The sequence below is a fragment of the Parambassis ranga genome, chromosome 1 (genome assembly GCF_900634625.1).
Source record: "Parambassis ranga chromosome 1, fParRan2.1, whole genome shotgun sequence".
In the NCBI taxonomy this organism is placed as follows: Eukaryota; Metazoa; Chordata; class Actinopteri; family Ambassidae; genus Parambassis; species Parambassis ranga.
The window spans coordinates 11,225,309-11,244,943 of record NC_041022.1 but is presented as its reverse complement, the minus strand read 5'-3'; the positions used below and the strand labels follow the sequence as shown (position 1 = coordinate 11,244,943).

Sequence of the window (19,635 nt, the reverse complement as noted above, 5' to 3'; positions counted from 1 at the left end):
AGTGGAGCCACTTTGACAGTATTGCAAGTGAAAAACACAGTATTACTATTTCATCTGTATGCATGTAATTCATTCATTCATTTAATTAATGAATTAATTTGACTCTACTTGTCAAAATGTGTACTTTTAGGACATTTTTATTTTATCCCTCTAATTACATTCCAGGAACAAGACAGCCAACACAGAGAAACCAACATTTACCTTCTACTACATATTTTTGTGCTTACACTGTGTTATCTCACAGCTGCACAACTCCAAGCAGATGGCACACAGGCTGAGAGCTAGACGATAACCTCCAGGGAGGAATGGCCTGATCAGAATGGTCTGTGCTGTGAATGAGTAAAACCGAATGCTCCTCATTTTTCAGGGGACCAGCTGGAGGCCCCTGAAGGATCCCAGAGTCTCCTTGAAACCTGGATAAGAAACAACAGGTGTGGCCTTCTTGTTGTCGTGTGTGTGTGTGTGTGTGTGTGTGTGTGTGGGGATAGAAAGCTTCTGGGTGATCACACTTGGTTTACAGCAGCATTAACAGTAAAGTAAACCTCCTTTTAGTCTTAACAGCATGACTCAGAGGTATGATGTGCTGCCAACAGTGCCAAACATCTAATAAATCATAACTGGAGCTGATTAGGTAGAAGCCCCAGCAGATGGACTTGCAGAGGCACAGCTAAAGGGGGGCCGGAATCGTTGGAGGAAAGCCAGGTGTTCAAATACTCTTTATTCAGGTAGCATTACTTAAAAACTGTTAACCTGGAGCATGGAGAGACGTTATTATTATTATTATTATTATTATTATTATTATTATTATTATTATTATTATTATTATTATTATTATTAATTTTATGGCCTAATTTTACTAACCTGAGCATGTAAAAAAATATGCAGTCCATGTCTTATTTTCCCATTAATGTACTGACTGATGTTTTGTTTCCTGTTTTATTTTGGAAGAATTCCTTCTGTGGTGTGTTGCTTCCTGTTGTCCCCCTAACTGCCTTCTCCACCTTCATTAGTCTCACCTGTGTGCCTCTCCACCTGCCTGTGAATCCTCCCAGTGTGTCTTCCTTTCAGGTTTGTTGGCACTTGGGTCCCACGTGGTAAAACATGAAAGTCACGACAGTCTAATTGAGTGTTTGCTGTGTGTTTAGCTACAGAGACCTTAGGCCAGAAGTCAATAAATTATTAGCTTAGCTCAGTTTACTTGGCTAAGCTAACACAGCTCTGCTAAGAGGTATCACAGTGATTGCATGTTACACAGTTCTGTGTAGTGGCTGAATGTTTTGGCATCCTGACAGAGTTTTTCGGGTATGGGTACTTTGTTGTGACACTGCCAACCACAGAGAGAGAGGTATGTTGTTGTCACATGTGTGTGTGTGTGTGTGTGTGCGTGCACCATCCATGCTCCATGTTATGCAGTCATAGTGCCATGCCTGTCAGTGTAAACACACTTATGAGACATGACACCAGGCTTAGGGACGCCTGCCAAGAACAACAAGCTGGAGCCCAACGCTTGACTTTGCAGGTATAGCTACAGGTACTCTGGGAGGATACAGCTCTCCTGAGTGATGCTTGGAACTGTTTCAGTTTTGTTGATATTTATGCAGCTGATGAATGTGTGTGTTTTGAAAGTAACCTGGCCTCCCTGCACCAACTGCATATTCTTTCCTCTGTGAACACAGAAGTTCTATTGGATTCCAAGAGACATTTTTTTCATTTGATGACCTTTGTTCTGGCACCAAGACTGGCACTTAAAAAATAGCAAATCATTATGTTTTTAGTTCGATCCAGAAGTTTTAGAGTTTGTAATGAAATCTGCAGCCTCCTGAGATCACAGGCAGAACTTTGAGACATTTAATCTTGTTTATGGTACACATCCACTTTGGAGTTTTGGCTCACCTTCAGACCATTTTAATTATGTATGCAGCCGCACAGGTGATGTGCTCCATAATCATCTGTCTTGTTGCGCCGTCTGGAGCGTCTGACATATGGTTAATAGTACACATCTATCACTTTTAACACTGCCGTAATGATGAACACAACAAATGCTGACGATGGGTGTCTTTAAATTTACCTCACGGCCTAGTGATTAGCTCAGTATCATGAACATTAATCAGACATTCTGTCAGACTCTTTGACAGTTTGCACTGTCATCTTGAACTAGAATCTCTGTATGCATTCTATTTTTGGAGTTATGTATTACTGCAGAGTCTGATGTAGAGAGTTCAGAGATTGAATGTAACATTCTGGTGAGATTAGGGATTTAGGTACAAGAGAAAGGATATTTAAGAACAAAGCTTAGTGCAGGTTATGGCTGTATTTCAGGCATTAGATGTAAGATATTTGATCTTCCCTGTCATGTCCTTGCTGTGGTGTTTGTACTTAATCCCTGGATCTGCTTTAAATGGACACAATCGTGTTTTTCTGTTGGGCTAAGACATCAGTAGCTACAGTGGTATGAAATTCTCTTTCATCTTCTACACCAGCAGGAGGGTTGAAATCATCAGCTGGAAGGTCGGACCCTGTTTGCAGTTAAAAGGTGTTGACAGGTCACTGATGTTTGGGATTTTTAATTGTCTGAGCTGGAAAAGTTGAGACTGATTGACATCCTCAGAGACAGAGGGTAACATTTTAACTGTTGTGTGTTGGTTTGTGTGCTGTGATATGAGTCGTTTGTCTTTTGTTATTTGTGTGTGGATAAACTGACTATTTCCCCCTGTGGGTAACAAAAGAGTTATCAAATCTAATATAAACTTGCTCAACATGGTAATGAGAAGAGAAAAACACCATTTTTGGCCCCCTTTTTGTCTCCATTATCATGTGACTGTCAAAATCTTGTTTCTCATCTACCGTCTCAGAAGGGAAAAGCACAATATCTCATCTCTGTCAGGTCGTTAGCTATACAAGTGATGCCTCATCAGTCCAGACTCAAACATTGGAGTTCTAGTTGACTGGCGGAAAATGTCATCTTTTTTTCAAAACCCTTAAGCAGGACATAAAAAAAGCAGCATATCTGGGAGAAATGGTGGGAAATGAGGTATGAGCAGTGAGCATGTTTTTCCATTAAAATGGAGCAGCAGGAGGAGGAGGAGGAGGAGGAGGAGGAAGGAGTGCATGGTGATTTAGTGCTGTGTCAGCAGAAAGGCGTCATCTGGCTCTCCTGAGACAAAGCCACTGTGAAGCTTTATGACTTTTTATGGAGAAATTACGATATTTCACAAAGAGATTATCATTATGAGCGAACCTTTAAAGGTGATGAAGGGTTCCAGGCTGATCCTCCCTGTGCTCCAATCTGTCCGTCTCACTGTCTTTCTGAATCACTGTACTTTACAAGCGTCTGTGCCCTGAATACAGGATGCTCTTAAATGTCTCTCTTCCCTTCCATGCTATTTAGTTCAATCAAAGAAATATAGAAAGGGTCCTTGCTTGCGCTCTCTTTTTGAATTCCAAGGCTTTTTAGCGTCACATCTTTCTGTGCATTTGGATGGTTTGCACTTTGAAAGGAAAAAAAGCAGACCTGCTAAAGTGGGTTAAAGTGGGGTGAATGTAAAGTAAGCTCTCAGCTATCATGGAGCTGCATCTCTTTGTTTCACATCCTCTCTCCCTCTCGGCTCTCCTCTGCTGTAACCTTTCTGGTGAGAAAATACCATGTCAATAAAAGCTTTTTAACATGAGGGAAAATCAATGTGCTCCGATTGCACCTTTTTTGAAGCGTGCATCTCGAACACACGAGCCGTTCTGCTGTAGCTCGCAGAGTGGTGTGTGTGCGTCAAGTTTTCTAAGCAAAATTGTAGTAATTTCATAGAATGTAGAATACACTGACATAAAAAAACCCAGGTTTAAATCCTCTTTATGTTGATGCGTCTTAACACGAACAATTCACACTTTAAGCTGTTTTATTGGACACAATTCACACCATTAACTTTTATTGTTCTGGGTGGGAAAACAGGCTTGCAGACAGTTACAATAAAAACACACACTAAAAATGTAGCATAAAAACAATACAAACACAATAAAACACGTTAAAATAAAGGCTCAATAAAAATCATGATAAATAGATCATACAGCACAGGGGTTCTCTATCTCCTTTGCTCCGGGTACTGTGATATTATATTCCTACACAGGCCTTCGTCCCCTGACCGACTGCAGACCAGCATCGCACGAGAGCTCCAGAAGTTTATCGTGCACCACAGCTGGCAGATCACTCGTATCTGGGTTGGTGAATAGAGTGTATCCATCACTTTTTCATGTGATTCGGTTGTTAGGGAAGTATGAATCAAACGCAGTGTTTCGATAAGGTGTTGGGCGATCTGGGCACCTGCCCCAAGTCCACACTCTCATCAGTGAAAGATGACGGGCAGATGAAACACCTCTATTAAGCAGCGCCAAACAGAATGTCTTTCCTACATGATCTGAATCTGATTTAAAACTAAAAATATTGGCTAGTCCAAAGGCAAAGGTCAGCAGACGGCCCGGTGGCAGACACAGTTTTACTGAAAGAACTTGAGTCAATCTTATTTGTCACCATTTTGTCATTTCAAAGCCCGTTAAAGCTAGTGTGCTGTCTCATTTCTTTCTCGCTTATAGTTTCTGTTACCTTTCTCCCATCCCTAAAAAAAATTAATTTTTCAATAGACGGCTTGTTTTCTAGCCTTGTTGATGTGATGTTCAAGTTTCTGATCCTGTCCAGGGAGTTCTGATGAGGGAAAAACAGAGCCAATATGTTAAGAAGACGTTGAATCGTTGGATTATGAACAGAAATCTGCCCGGTTTGTGTTTTCTGTTTGGAGCTTTAACAGTATTGACCAGCACTGACTAGCACTTTGCATCTGTCAACAAAATATCTTTAAGCAAAGCATTATAGCTTTAACTGCTAAATAGTTATAGACAATTCCACTGTTGCCGCTCAAATCTCTAGACAAATCTGATCAGCAGAAAAACAACAAACAAATCACATATGACCAACGTGGCTTGTGATGTGATCGTAGCCATGGTGGTGGACTCTGGCAATGGAACATGAGTGATGCTGAGGGTGGCTGTGGAAGCAGGACGCTCACAATCTGTCACTTTAAGTGGTCACTGCCTTAATTGGACTCTCTGAAGAGATGTTTGGTGTAAAATTTGTCTTTAAAAACAACGAAAACATCAAGTGGGCAGGAAGATTGGCAAAAAAAGAGTGAATTCAGGGAAGTCGGGAAAGACTTTTAAGTGTCATGATGAGGTGTTGCGAGCACCAAATCTCTAATAAGTGAGATTGTTGTATCACAGTGAGCCAATTTTCCTGGCAGATTAAAAGCCTTTTAGCAAACGTTTGCTGTCAAACAATGCCATTAGGGTGTTTTTGAAAAGTGCTTCAGTGCATCCTTTTAGAAAAGTGAAGCAATCCATACAGGCTGAAATGACTCATTGTTAGGCGGGTAAAGACGATGTTACTCTAAGCTGCCCTTCGGCTGGTTTTATAGAGGAATTTATAGATGTGTGTGTGTGTGTTATTTGTGCAGCCATGCTATTTACAGAGGCCTTTAAGTATTATTGACTGAAGTGCTTTTTAAAAGATGAAAACACTTCTGATTTGTAAATATGGAGCATTTCTGAAGTAAAATGAAACTTCTTTGTTATTTCACCATTACCGACTTCATAGGTCCTGAATTTGATGGAAAAAAGAGTGAGGAAATGTTTTGGAGAAAGTTGGCTGTTTCAGTGACGTCAGCTGTTTCCCGCATTTGCTTTGAGAATAAAAAAGATTTTCCTCATCAATCAGTGGAAGCAGGTTCTGTCTGTGTTAACTATAATCAATCCTGGCATAGCAGATTATAATCATACATTAGTGACTGCATGAAAAAGTCATGATTTGATTAACATTTTATCTCTCGTCACTACATCCTAAATGCTCTCCTGTCATCGGGTGATTTCATTCTGTGCAGCAGATGCATGCTAAAAGCTTCCATGTGCTGAAATATGAAGCACTGAAGGCCAGCCATGGGCTGATAAGCTGCAGTGTCAGCGTCCTCTAAATGCCCCCCCGCCCTGTAATTATCCCACATACCGCTGATTAATGCTTACTTACCCTATCCAACAAGACCTCCTGCCTGCTCCTCCTCTAGTTCTCATTGCTATCCACTCATTCTCATTCTAAATCTGTCCCGTCCTGCCATGTTCCTTTTACTCTGCAATTAAACAGGAACACACCTTTAGAATGCAGACGGTCCACCACCCAGTCTGACAGATGGTGCTTTTATACTTATTATTCCTATGCACACAGGAGGTCATTTCTTCCTGCGACAGTCAAACTGTACAACTCCCTATGCAACTTACCTTATTTTTATATTTTAGCCTGTTATTATTTCTTATCATGCATGGAGCACCTGGAATGTGAGTACCGGTAATTTCCCCCTGGGATTAATAACGTGTTTCTGATTCTGATTTAGCTGTGTCTCAGTTTAGGGGCTGTATTCTTCAAAAGGCACATCTACTATATAGGTTTCACCTAAGCATTACATGACAGAGTCAGGCCTTATGCATCCTTAGCTTTCACATAGAGCTTTGCCTGTGCCTACTCTAACAGCTGTGGTGTATACTTACATCCCATGCAGCCACTGTTCAGACCAATCAAACCATGGCCAATGAGTCTTAGCGACAGAAAAGAGCTGCATTTGTTTTGATGACTGAATATATAAGACATAGATCTCACTCTATGCTCTAGTCTTCTGGATGAAAGTCTGGAGTTGTGTTTCAGTAACAACAGTCCCACCTCCTTGAGGCCTCTGTGGTCACAACAAGCATATCACTAGTAATTGACCTACTAGGTCATTTGTATGTGAGGACATGTGATCTGCCTGGTTAGTCTCCACTCAGTGACCTCCTACATTTTAACCATACCGGTTGCTGAGCTCATCCACCTCTGTCTCTTTTCTCTTATGTTTTTATTATAAAAACTGATCACAGAGGCGACTTGACGAGGTGTCGAGTGGCTTGGCTGAGTAGTGAGCTCATGTTTGGTTTTGGGTTAGGTTAACATTCATGCTGCCAATTGTCAACCAGTATTATAAAATTCATTGATAATGTATAATTTCTTCCTTTTTCACATCTCCTGTTTACTTTCTCTCTCAGTCCATCCCTGTCCTCTCTTCCGTGTCTCTGCTGTCTCATAGATATATGAATCAATGATTGGTGGGGGGCAAGGTGACCTTCCTCTGACTGACCGATCCAAGAGCTCGCTGGATATTGCACAGTCTAATCCAAAGGCTAAACATGCTGCTGAGGCACTCTCTATTTCTTTCACAGTAGGGGCATTGAATACTTTAGGAGCTCCACAAGGGTGCATGTGGAGGTGTAAATTGTAACGATACATGAGCTGACTGTGAATAACCTGTCTAATTGCCCAAAATAAATCGTTTTCACTGCCAGATCTGTACTCAAGGTTGAATCCATTAAGGTTAAAGGGAAGTTTAAGCCTCACAAACCAACTTCCTATGTGTGACTGACAATGCTAAAGGATTATATGACAAGGGTCACTCATCATCTTAGACCAGTAGTCAGAAAATTAATATTAGTGTAAAGTGCTGAGGAAAATGACTAAAATTAAATGATATTGTAAATCCCCACAACTTGCTGGATTGCAATATGACCGTATTGGTCACTAAACACAGAAAATGATCACCCTTTGATAAGGATGGGCTGTCAATCACAACAAAACTCCCTTTTTAAAAAGTCCAAATTTACAGTTGAGATAAACATGTTTACAGCCACAGAATTACAAACATCTCCACATCTGTGACTGTGGAGGTAATTAAAGTGTATAATAAGGCTGCAAGAAGAAAGAGAAGGCATCATCTGTCCTATTAATATTTCACTTTATTCAGAATAACTTGCATGTAGTAAGGAAAAAAAATCAACGTCATGTTGAGGTGACATCTGGGTCTTCTTGACATTTTGATGTGTATGTTTCAAAGATTTTAGACCTGGTATCACCTAAAATAATTTATCACTGTATCGGGGGACTGTCAGTGTTGCAGCCTCCCAGCCTCCACTTTTTTTTTTTAACCCATCACTCTCTCACTGCTTGTGACACTTCCTATCATTTCAATGGGAGCAATAGTCTGTGATTGGCTTGTGGCTGCAGGGCAGAGTAAATTATTAAGGCCTGCTCTTTATTTGGCCATAAATGCTCTCTCTCTGCCTCTCTTTCCATCTCTCTCCATCGTGTTTTTCACTTCCTTTCCGCCCTCGACACTCTGCCCATTTAGGAAGAGAGTGAACAGGAAAGAAGGCACTGCTGCACAGAGAGAAAAAAAACAGAAAGGGGAAAATAACGGAGACAAAGGGGTTTGTTGTGATGGACAGAAATGGAAAAAAAATGTCAGTAGGGAAATTGGAAAAAGAGCTATGGAGCATTAGAGAGCGAGAGGGAGGAGTGGCAGTGGTATAGTGTTGATGAATTGCATGGCATGCACTTTGCTATGCTCTACACCTGCCACCTGCCCTGAGACCTGAGTGCATCATGTAAGTGCAAACCAACACATAAGAATAGAGACTGTTTGCTTGTCTGTGTGTGTGTGTGGTGTGTTTGTACAGTATCTGCATCTGCTTGCAAATGAAACCAAATAGGGACCATAAGAGAGTTGTTGTCATTAGAGTGCTGTTAAACCACCAGCGTGGAGAGAAAGGGAGAGAGCAGGGCGGACAGACGGTTAGCGATAGAAAATATAGAGTTGTTTTCATTTCCATCAATAATTCAGGATGTGTATTATCTCCTGTTGGGTGCAGCTACAAACTTCATAGTTCAGCAATTTTTTTAACAGCGGCTAACAATCACAACAAGCACAAACACATAGAGACAAAGAATATGGATCATTTGTGTCAATTTGTGCACAGATGTGTAATATATGTCAATATAGGAGTCTATAGGTCTGAGGCAGCACCTACTGCTCTGCTGATTCACTTCCTAATGCTCAGCACTGAATTGCATAAATACAGGCATGGTTACAAGTGTTTGCTATATGTGGATTAATGGTGTGGCCAATAATTGTATACTAAAATTCAGTGCTACAGTAGATTCATAGATGGAGTTTGGCCTCCATACTGTATGAATATTGTCAGATGGACATTAGTTTATTGTTTGACGTGATGGTCAGATAATCTCACATCAGCTCATGAACGTCTGTTTGTGCTACAGCAGCAGAATGTAGGGTTGAAGAGATGCCCATCAAGGCCAAACATCAGAGATCAAAACATCCCTGGCTGCCTCTGCAGGTTTACATGGCTGTATGTTAGCACAGGAGTTGACCTAACAAGCTGTTTGATTGGTTTGAATGAGAGCCAGAAACAATTGTTTTCTCAGCCACAGCTGTTTCCATCCTGCTCCCTCCTCATGCACTGGTGTTGCAAAACAGTGCTGCTCAAAATGTGTGGTTAAATTCTGCAGTTTGCATTTTCCCTTCCTGCTTCTCTGCTCTCTCCATCCTCACAGGCAATTAGAGGGACCAGAGCTGGCAAGCCAGACCGAAGCCATTATGTTACGTTAGTGTATGTGGTGTGTGTATGTGTGTGCGTGCGCATATCCAGGTGGTGCACTTTAGGGCGAAAACAGAGAAAGTATTTTCTCTTCCCTCGGCAACAGGCATGGATCAAAGTAATTGGCCAGTTTGGTTCACACTTGGGCAGTCCAAAGCCTTGTGTGCATACAAGAGTGCATGTGTGTAATATGTGTATATTCCGCCTCCCAGAGCTGGTAGGAAACACACACACATACACACACACTCTCACGTTTTCTCTGTCTCTACATTTGTGTTAATAAAACATGGCAGTAAAAGTGTGTCAAAGTCTTGCTCAGTGCAGAGGGAGCAGGATGGAAGGTTCTGCTTCAGCACATGATGAGTGTGTGTGTGTGTTTATGTGTGCATGTTGGTTTCTGTGTCAGTGCAAGGCATGGATGTAATTGTGGGTCATTGGGGTGTTTTGAGCCTTGCCTGCTGTGTTCCCATGTCTCAGATCAAACAGCTATTGGATTGCATTCTCTCTTTCTGCTGTCTTTTACTTCCACTCATTACAATCGACTGCATCTGCACTCAAAACCTTTTATTAGTCTGCAAATGAGACACACATAATTAATACCAGCCCTTGGCAAATAGATATTCCATCTTTTGTGGGGGAGACACTATAGAGAGAAAATTAGACAACAAGACTAATGGATCAGAGAAGCAGTGAAGGAGGACATCAGTAAATGGACGGAGGAAGCTATTAAAGGAAGCAATCAAAAGACATCGAGCAAAGGGGGCATTGATAAAATGGACAAGTCACTCAACTGAACTCTGGATGCAGAATCCCCTCAAAAACTTTGCAGAATGTATTTCATGTGAAAACACAGAGATATGAAAGAGGCTGTAGGGAAGGAGGGTCTAAATCTGAGGCTGCGTTTCATCTCTCTTATTAGTTACTTCTCAGGAAACTGGGACAACATAGCCTATCTGGAGCTAAAACACACACTTGCAGAATGCAGATGGAACCGAATACACAACCACACACACACACACACAAAGACCACAGAGAATGCTCGCCTTGATCTGTGTGGCTCTGTTATTGACTGATGTGATGGAGGATAAGAGAGAAATTACCAGCTGAAGGTGGTCTGCTGTGCTTTATTCAGATTAGACACACACACACACACACACTCAAAAAAATAATTTAAGCCCCTCTTAGAGGTGAAACATTATTAATTTGTTTGTCTCGTGAAAATATTATTAATTCCAACAATACCCAAATATGTTTAGCAGATGTAACATACATTCAAATAGCTTTGACTCCCGTGGCCCTCTCAAACTTAACCAGAATGAGTTCAAATGTGCACGAGATCAGCCTCTGTCCTACCTGTCATCCGCCTCCGCTTGAAACTACTGTTGGTAAGTTTTCAGTCTTCTATTCAATAAGTTTATTATCTTTGTGTGAAATAATGTGCACACCTTAAGATAAATGGACATTGAGTTTAAGAGGAAATGTCAGTCATTGTTTCACAAGCAGCTAAGATTAGTTAGCATTCGTTGTAGCTAACGTCTATGGTCGCGTCACATAGCTGTCAGAGGTAAGTGGTAAACAGTACTTGGAGTTTTCTACACAGGCACGTTGAATTCTGTCTGCTGGTGGGTGCCTGCTTCCCTGCATGTGTGTCTGTGCTGTGTAAAAAGAACTCATTGGATGAACTCAGTTAAATTGTGGGAGACTTTTCCATCCAGTAAATATGGGTAGCCCCAACTCAAAACAAGTACGTTTCTGCAATATAATGTATTTTTCAACCTAAAAATACCTATTAAATGATATTTGATTAAAACGAGTTTAGATTTCAGATTCAAGTTTTGGTGGACCTCAGAGGCTTTTCAGATTTGAAATTGGGCTGTTTCATTGTGAAATTGTGGCTGCTGCAGCATAACATCTTTAACATATTTATTATATGCATACCTCTAATATATAATCTCATTCTATGCTCTTAATGACTGTAGCTAATCATATCCTTGGTAATCAATTACAGCATCTTATTGTTATTTGGTCAATGTGATCTGACTCTTTTCTGACTTCTTTTATTTTACAGGATGCTGTATGTGGATGTGTGAAGAGTGCAGTTTGGAACCAGGTAGGCATCTGCAGCTTATCATACACCATACACAGACTGCCTGCATGCAGATGTACTTTCAATACATGGATTATGCTACTACTAAATCACATTTTTATTTCTCCATGGTAATTAATGAATGTAAAATGAAAACTCACATTTCTTTATAGCTATTCAAGTCTGTGTGAGAGTAACTACAACAAAGAAATACTGTTTTGTACTACTACTGTTTTCAAGGTGAATGATGACTTCTTGCGGATCATCACAAAGCCTTTGCATTGAAATTCATGGCCCGGCTGAACCACTTCTCAAAGAAGCTTCTGTAAGTTTGCCAGAACAAAGGAGGAACTTCAATATTGATGAAAGATTCACATGTTTATGTGATGCTCAGGATTGTATGTGACATGGGTGTTGTGTGTTTGTGTTTTTTAACCCTATAGGAGGGCAGCTTACACGTTCTGAAGACAGGAGCCCAGCGATGTGGTCGTTTCATCCAACTTAATTTGGTATATTGAAATGCAAAGGTTTATGTCCTGGAGGAATGTTATTCACCTTACTGTTTCTATTTCTGCTGCATTTAAATAAAAGGACCTCAACCAGGTATAGTGCCATGTTTTTCTTAAGGGGTTGGTTAATTTAAAGGTAATTTTATAATAATAATTTTTTTATATCTTTAGGTTGGAAAAACACAAATAACAATAACAATAACAACAATAACAATGAGTTGATTTAACTCTAACTTAAATTATATTTAATAGATATGTTTAGGTTATACATTATATTGTATAAACATACTTGTTTTGAGTTGGGGCTACCCATATTTATTGGATGGAAAAGTCTCCCACAATTTAATTAAGTTCATCCAATGAGTTATTTTTTTGAGTGCACACACACACACACACACACACACACACTAATATGCTGGTGAAGACACTGATTTGCAGAATGCATTTCTATTCTATTAACTTTAAAGGCCATTACCATCCATTACAATACAAGCGTGCTATTTTGCATATAATGAAGTTGTGTTTTTTGACGCAGAGTGGTGTAAAAATCTGATAAAATACCTCGAGCCACTCCTGCCTGAGGCTGTCAGCTTGAACCACGTTTGATGCACTAAGCACAACACACCTGAATCCAGGGCTAAATTGTGAGGTGGTCGAATGACACTGGGGTGATATGGACTGGAGTAGACGACTGCAGGATCTGCTACATTAGCTCTTTTAAACACCAGCAATGTTATGATTACACTACTCACTTACTAATCATCACATTTAAAGGTAGGCTCAAGTATAAGTCAGAGGAGCCTATTCTTTAAGAAATCATGGTTTGTTGCCTTTATAGTTTGAATTAAAATTTCACCCCTCAGGTTTCCTCACATCATTCAAGTCCTCTTGTCAGAGTGAAATTCATTTTCTGCACAGTAATAGTGACTATTGTGCCACCAGATCGATTAAATTGCAACACACAAACACACACACACACACACACTCTCTCTCTCACACACACACACACACACACACAGACTTCCTGGCTCGTTCATGTGTTGGGTGGGGCTGGTGTGAAGAGGTAATTATTTGCTTGGCCAGTCTGAACCTGCTTTGAGCCTGAAGGACGGACTTGCCTGCAGCTACAGTACCAGCCAACACTCCGATTACACATCTGAAGCAGGCAGTGGCTGTGTGTGTGTTTGTGCATGATGCAGGGCTGTGACTTGAATGAAAGTATGCCCTTGTGTTTTCGTGTGCATGCATGCAGAATGTATAGCGGGCATATGATTCATATTTGTCAGAGCCGTGCAGGCTTTGAACACCATGCGCATGTTAGGTGTTTGCCTGTGAGGCTGTACAGAATGAGGGCTTTTGCAGCATCGTTCAGGCAGGTCTACACCTCGGGGAATGAACACCAGAGTCCCTCAATTCCATGCACATGCACATGCATACACACATACACACTCACAGTCCCTTGTGTGGCACAGTATAACAGCAGAGATGGGGAATGGGAAATGGAGGTTGTAAGGGAAAATGGGGAGAAGAGTAGAGAAGGTGGGAAAAGGGCATCTTTTTAAAACTGAGCAATGCAATGAGAGGAAAAAAAGCAGACATATGAATATATGAGTATATGAGTATACAGAAAATATGAAGAAAAGGGACTGGAGGATGATCGTTGGAGGATGAACATCAGTCATGATAGATGAGCTGATCATCTCAGCCAGACCAGACAGATAATGTTTCACTTTCTGGCCCCATAAAACCTTTTTACGACATCCTTCTCTGGATGACAACTACCTGTTTTTATGTGTATTTATGTGAGAGTTAGTCTGTGCAGTCTTATGGACTGCAGAGTGTGCATGTGTTGTGTGTGACTGCATTCTTGCATAATGTGAATACACATAAACTGGATGCTTATTAAGTGAGTATGTGATTGCATGGTGTAATTTTCTTTAGTGTGTGTGTGTGTTGATATGTGTGTATAGAGCCGTAAAGTTGTGCTTGAGAGTTTTGAGTGATAGCCTTGGACTACCCCAGCCAGGAGACTAATAACCATAGGTGGATCAAGGAGGCTCCTGCCAAGTGACCAATGATTAGATCCAACTGAAGGAGACCGGGGCTGAATTGCCCACTATTCCTCAGCTTCATTTCCCCTCAGAGCCCAATTCCCAGCATCCCTTAGTAACAGGACGGTATTTCCATCGTGAGTGTTGTGGAAATGCAGTCGTTTCCTCCCTAAGTACTTTTTTTTTAGCAGTTGTGAGCCGAGGTGGAGCAGCTTTTCTGGCTAGAAACTTTAAAGATGGGGTCATAAAGTTATCCGCATAACCTGCTAACACAGGGGCTCTTAAAGTCAGCTGCACATAAATGAAATCTGAAATTCATTCCCCTTTCTCAGAACACATACTGACCATGTTCCCCACCAATAGGGAACATGGTCAGATTAACACTGATGCAGAATACACACTGTCATACAAAGACAGAAGTGAAGTGGACACTGCACTTATTGGTGCACCACAAACATTAATGGCATTAAAGAAATGCTATGTAACAAAGTTTCCATTCTATTCAATATTTGATAGAAAACTACTTTGAACTCTGTAATCCCTAAACATCGGTGCATTTGACTTGTTTAGTGGTCTTTGTGCCTGTATTCTGCACCAAGTTAGATTAAAATCCATGACATGATCTTGATAGATCAAAAAACACACAACAGTCCTTTTTAAAGAGCTGTGCACATCTCAGCATGTTGTCAAAACAGCTCTGAATGACCAAGGTGTTGGCTCACTGCGTCCTGAAATCCTCCCGGACTGCATAACTTTCTGGAAGTCTGAGACAGCCAGGCAACACCCTCTGGTTTATGGGGTGTGTTATGTAACATGTTAGTTACTTTTCATAATTTGGTGCTTAAAACAATAATCCATAACTCCTATTATTTCTTTGCCTTGCTGCTGCTGCCGCTGCTTGTTTTCATGTTCCCTCCCTGCCTTGGCCTGTGTGTGTGTCTGTGTGTGAACTGACGTTGTAATATTGATCAGATTAGAGCATGGTGGTTCTGCACTTAGTCACCAGCATGTCTTGATATTGTAGAAACGCCCTTTGTTTTGCAGAATCTGGCAAACAAAACCAAAAATAGCCAAACTGGCTGAATTCAGCTGCTTCTCTCATTTATTTATGGAAGAAAACAAGTCACCGGTCCTGGCTGTTAGTCTGCAGGGCCAATTCATGAGTAACACATCTCCCATCTGTGTAATTCACAAACTGACCTCGGCTGTTTGACTTATTGATTTTTGCTAGATTGGAGCTCCTAAAGCATCCCTCCCCTCCTGTTAGTGGGACTCCATCCAGAACACACTGTGTTACAGCTCCATAGCTCCGGCCTATCCTCCAGTCATCCTGGGGCTAGTGTGGAAGTGAGGAAGGTTCTGGCTGGCTGGTCTGCTGGGTGCCTTGGGTGTGTGGATGGGATGGCTCCCACAGGACCCTCTCCCACTGATGAGTATTGACTATGAATAGCTGCTCTGGAAGGGAGGAACAAGAAGAAAAACTGTGGAAAGGAAAGTGTACTAATAGATGGAGAAGAGTAATGGTTTGTGGAGAGACTGGAGGAAGATGTAAAAAGTGTGTGTGTGTGCGTGTGTGTTGTTGGTTGGGATTCGAGTAAAATGTAATTTTCACAGACACTTGGGTCCAGTTAAGCTTCCAAGTAAAGCTGGTTATACTGTTTTCATGATCTGCTCAAACAACAAGTCAGCTCATGGCAGCATGGCAAACAAAGTGTGATTTTTCAGAGGCAATAACACACAAAGACTCACAAAGAGGAAGAGTTACTGAGAGGAGTCTGTGAAAGCAGCCAGACAGGCTGAGAATGAGGATGATTAAGATGTGTCCATCGACTCATTACATTTTAGAGTCTTTGATGAATATGTAATGATGTAGGAAACACAGGTACGGAGGAGATATTTTTATTATGTTGTTCACCACAAAACTGAAATTGGACTATTATAGATGGGATGTTTTATGATTGAGTGTGTGATTGGTGATTTAATTATCTGATAATCAACTCAAACATCAAACCACACTTTCTCCCACACTGGCTGCTGATGGTGGATTATTATTGATTGATAATCGATGTTTGTGGCTTGAGTTATTTGGCAGAAATGTGACATTAATTTGTTCTTGTGGCAGATGTTTGTGGTTTTGGTACATGGAGGCACTGACGTTAAAGTCAGAGAGGAGAAGCCAGCACCTCCTCTCCCTCTCTCCCTCTCCCTCTCTCTGTCTGTATATACTCCGGTATGTTCAGCTCATTTCTTTTAGTCGCTGTTAACGGGCGTGCGGTTGCCAAGAGAGACGCGGTCCGGTGTACAGCTTTCACGGCAGAGCGGAGCGGCACGGGATCTCCCCCGCCATTTCCTCGTGTCGAGCCCTGGAATGTCGAGTAGCGGCTCGGGCTCTTCCTCGCGGAAGGAGTTCGATGTGAAGCAGATCCTCAGGATCCGATGGAGGTGGTTCGGTCACCCCGCGGTCCCGCCGCCTCACTCCCCGCCGCTGGAAGACTACTTCGCCGGGAGGAGAACGGGCGGCAGCTCCGGAGACGGACCTTCAGTTAGCGGTTGTAGCAACTCGAATTCAGCCAGCCTGAACCCCAGCGCGGGGAGTCACGGCGGTCTGGTGGCCAGCGGCAGCGCTGGGTCTAACCTTTGTAACGGCAGCAACAGAAACTTTGCTGAGCCGGCGGGGAGTCGGGGCGGTCCGGCAGGGTCGGCACTTGGAGCCACGGGGAGCTCCTGTCCCCGCTCCTTCAGCCAGCCAGAGTGTAGAAGCTCCGCCGCGGCGTTGTCGTGGGGCTCCCCACCGCCTCACCGTCGCTCTCGACCGTTGACCAGCATGGAGCCCCCTAGCGAGGCCCCACAGCCCCAGCTGGTACCCGAGCCCTGCGCTCATGTTGGGGATGAAGAGGAGGAAGCGGCGGCGGCAGCAGCAGCAGCAGCGGCGGCGGCGGGCTCAGAGGAGGGCAACCACCCGGAGACAGACTCCAGCTCATGCAGGTACGCTCGAAAGGAGGATGCTTGTGTAGTTTTAAGACTTTTCAACTGGAACTTAAAGAGAACGCAGTTTGATAAAACCACAACCACTTACCAGAACAAAAAGTTTTGACATGTTTTCAGTGAAGTAATAGAGGACTGTAATATGATGGATCACTGTCATTATCGAGGTGTTTAGCTCCTGTCAGTGTCACGGACACACTAAGGACAAGTGAGAAGTGTAAATAGATTTCTCTCCACAACCTTCTGAGGCTTCACCAACCAGACTCTATGCACAAAGATAAATAGCACACTTATATGAATATGGGATTCATATTTACTATATGACTCCAAAGCTGAGTTCTGTCTACTGCGGCTGACATTCACATGGTTTTGTTTTCTGATTGTTGGTAATCCTTTGTGTTTGTGTATGTCTGTGTGCACATGTATGATGGAGGGGGCTTCCAGCTGCATGGTGGTGTGAAAACACATTTAATTAACAGCGTTGAAAGGTACAGCAAGACAACCAATTAGAGGATGATAACTTAGCCTTTGTGCAATATGCATGTTTTTATCATAATGCAGCAGTAAATGTGAAATGTAAAGGAAGGAATACAGCAAGTGGGTTTGTTTACTATGATGGCAAAATGATGCATCAGAAAGCCTCCTATCATACTGCTCCCAAGACACACATCAGGAAATATAAATGATTCATAAACCACGCACACAAAGCAATTTTAAAAACAGCTTTCAGTAAGAGCAATGACAGATCCATTTTTTAAAAAACTGATCGGTGTTTTTATTCTGTCCCCATTTGTTTTTAGTGCTGATGTGTATATTTCTGTGTTTGTGAGGGGACAGGGAGAGAAATATGGTTTTAAAAATATCTATTGTTATGCAAGGCTTGATGTCATATCTTCTGTGATGATGGAAGTCTGGCAGCGCTTACACAGAAAATTACTTCCGCTTAATAGTAATGCATGCACACACACACACATCATTAGCATAGGCAAAAAGAGATGATAGGAGTTTAAATGGATGGATTTTGAGTACATGGATACAGGCATGCATATAATGGTTGCCATACCAACACAGAGATTAGTTGTTTTGTTTTTTTACTTACTGAATGTGCAGCTCTGAGCATTGTTTGTTCCGCAGTATGTACTGTATATGTATGTGTTTATGTCCTCTGGTATGCAATTCATCCTCTCCCTCAGAGAGCTCCTGTGAACACTATGATACTCCAAGAACACGGGTGGCAGAATCCCAAATGGGATCATGGGAAGGGACGCGTACAGAATCCCAGAGTGGCTGAAGGCTCTGCTCCACTCATCTCCTCCTCTCCCCTTTTACTTTCACACACCCCACCCCTGCTTTCCCCAATCATTTAATCCTGCTGTGTCTCTCTTACTTACCCCCTCCTCTCTCCTTCTGTCCTATGTTCAGCTCTGTCCACCCTCAGCCATTCATTTGCCCTCTGCTTTTTATCCTGGCTAGTGTGTGAAATGTGTGTGCAAATGTGCAAGAGAGAGAGAGAGAGATACAGCGAGTGACAGGGAGAAAGACTAAATGACACTTGGTTGAGTGTCCTTGCCTGGTGTAGGGGTTTAAAAAAATCTGGCTGCATGGTGTTGATTTGCCCTAGACACACTCTCTCTTTCTCCTCGTCCTCTCTGTCTCTCTATGTCCATGTTGAGTGCCTGCCAGGCTCAGTAAAGGGGACTGGAAGGCAGCATTCCCCCACTTCAAAGCCATCTCTTCTGGCAGTATTTAGCCACACCATTCATCTACATACACACTTGTGCAAACAGACACAAACACACACACACACTCACTCTCGAGGGCAGGAAAGCTAGCCAAAAAGCCTCCTTGGAGGTTTAGAACAGGATAGGCAAGAGAGAAAATGGAGGCAGAGATGGATGATGGGATGAGGTGGAATGAAGTGAGTGAATGGTTAGATTAGCTGGAGAAAAACGTGGGGACAGGAGACTGACAGATTGGGTAGAGAGACAGAGAGAAGATGACTGCTGCTAGCAGCACAAATACACAAGCCTAAAGTGAGTATATGTACTCATGAACATCAGTCTCATGTTATGGTTGCTTTTTTTATGAAAAAGCTGTCAAGACCTGGACAAAGACAAACTACACATAGGAATGACTTATGATTATCTTGCTTTTTATTTAATGCATTGTTTTGTCCACGAGTCACACTGACCTTCCCAGATTTTTGCTTTTCTGTGTTGTTGTGGAGCTCCCTCTCTGTTTATTCCTGAGAGAATATTCATGCAGAAAATTGCAATTTAGGACAGTTTGATTGCAACAGCTTGTGCTTTGCATTCACACACACCTCCACATTTCTAAAAGGGTGCGATTTCTCTTTTACTGGTGCAGTCGAAACGATGCTATCCTCGGAGTGGCAGTTTTTATCTCTTTGTTGCTGTAGGACCAGTCCTGCCACTTCTGCTGTTAAATTAAAAATGTAGTACAGCAGTGGCACTCATAAATTAAATGCTGGTTTGGG

The 19,635-nt window shown here is 42.1% G+C and overlaps 1 protein-coding gene and 1 long non-coding RNA gene across 5 annotated transcripts in view; both read left to right on the top strand.

Moving 5' to 3' along the window:
* Positions 1-19,635, top strand: part of klhl5 (kelch-like family member 5) — a 37,095-nt gene that overhangs the window by 1,116 nt on the left and 16,344 nt on the right. The window contains exons 2-4 of one of the 4 annotated variants that reach the window (XM_028416615.1): positions 368-431; positions 1,011-1,068; positions 16,408-17,138. In XM_028416615.1, coding sequence (XP_028272416.1) covers positions 368-431; positions 1,011-1,068; positions 16,408-17,138 — 853 coding nt within the window. Of the gene's footprint in view, positions 1-367; positions 432-948; positions 1,069-15,384; positions 17,139-19,635 lie in introns of all 4 variants that reach the window. The other 3 variants (XM_028416620.1, XM_028416626.1, XM_028416634.1) reach the window with 3 other exon arrangements.
* LOC114442865 (uncharacterized) lies at positions 11,232-12,074 on the top strand. Its single transcript, XR_003671387.1, has 3 exons — positions 11,232-11,617; positions 11,834-11,918; positions 12,037-12,074. It is a non-coding gene; the product is annotated as an uncharacterized LOC114442865 (long non-coding RNA).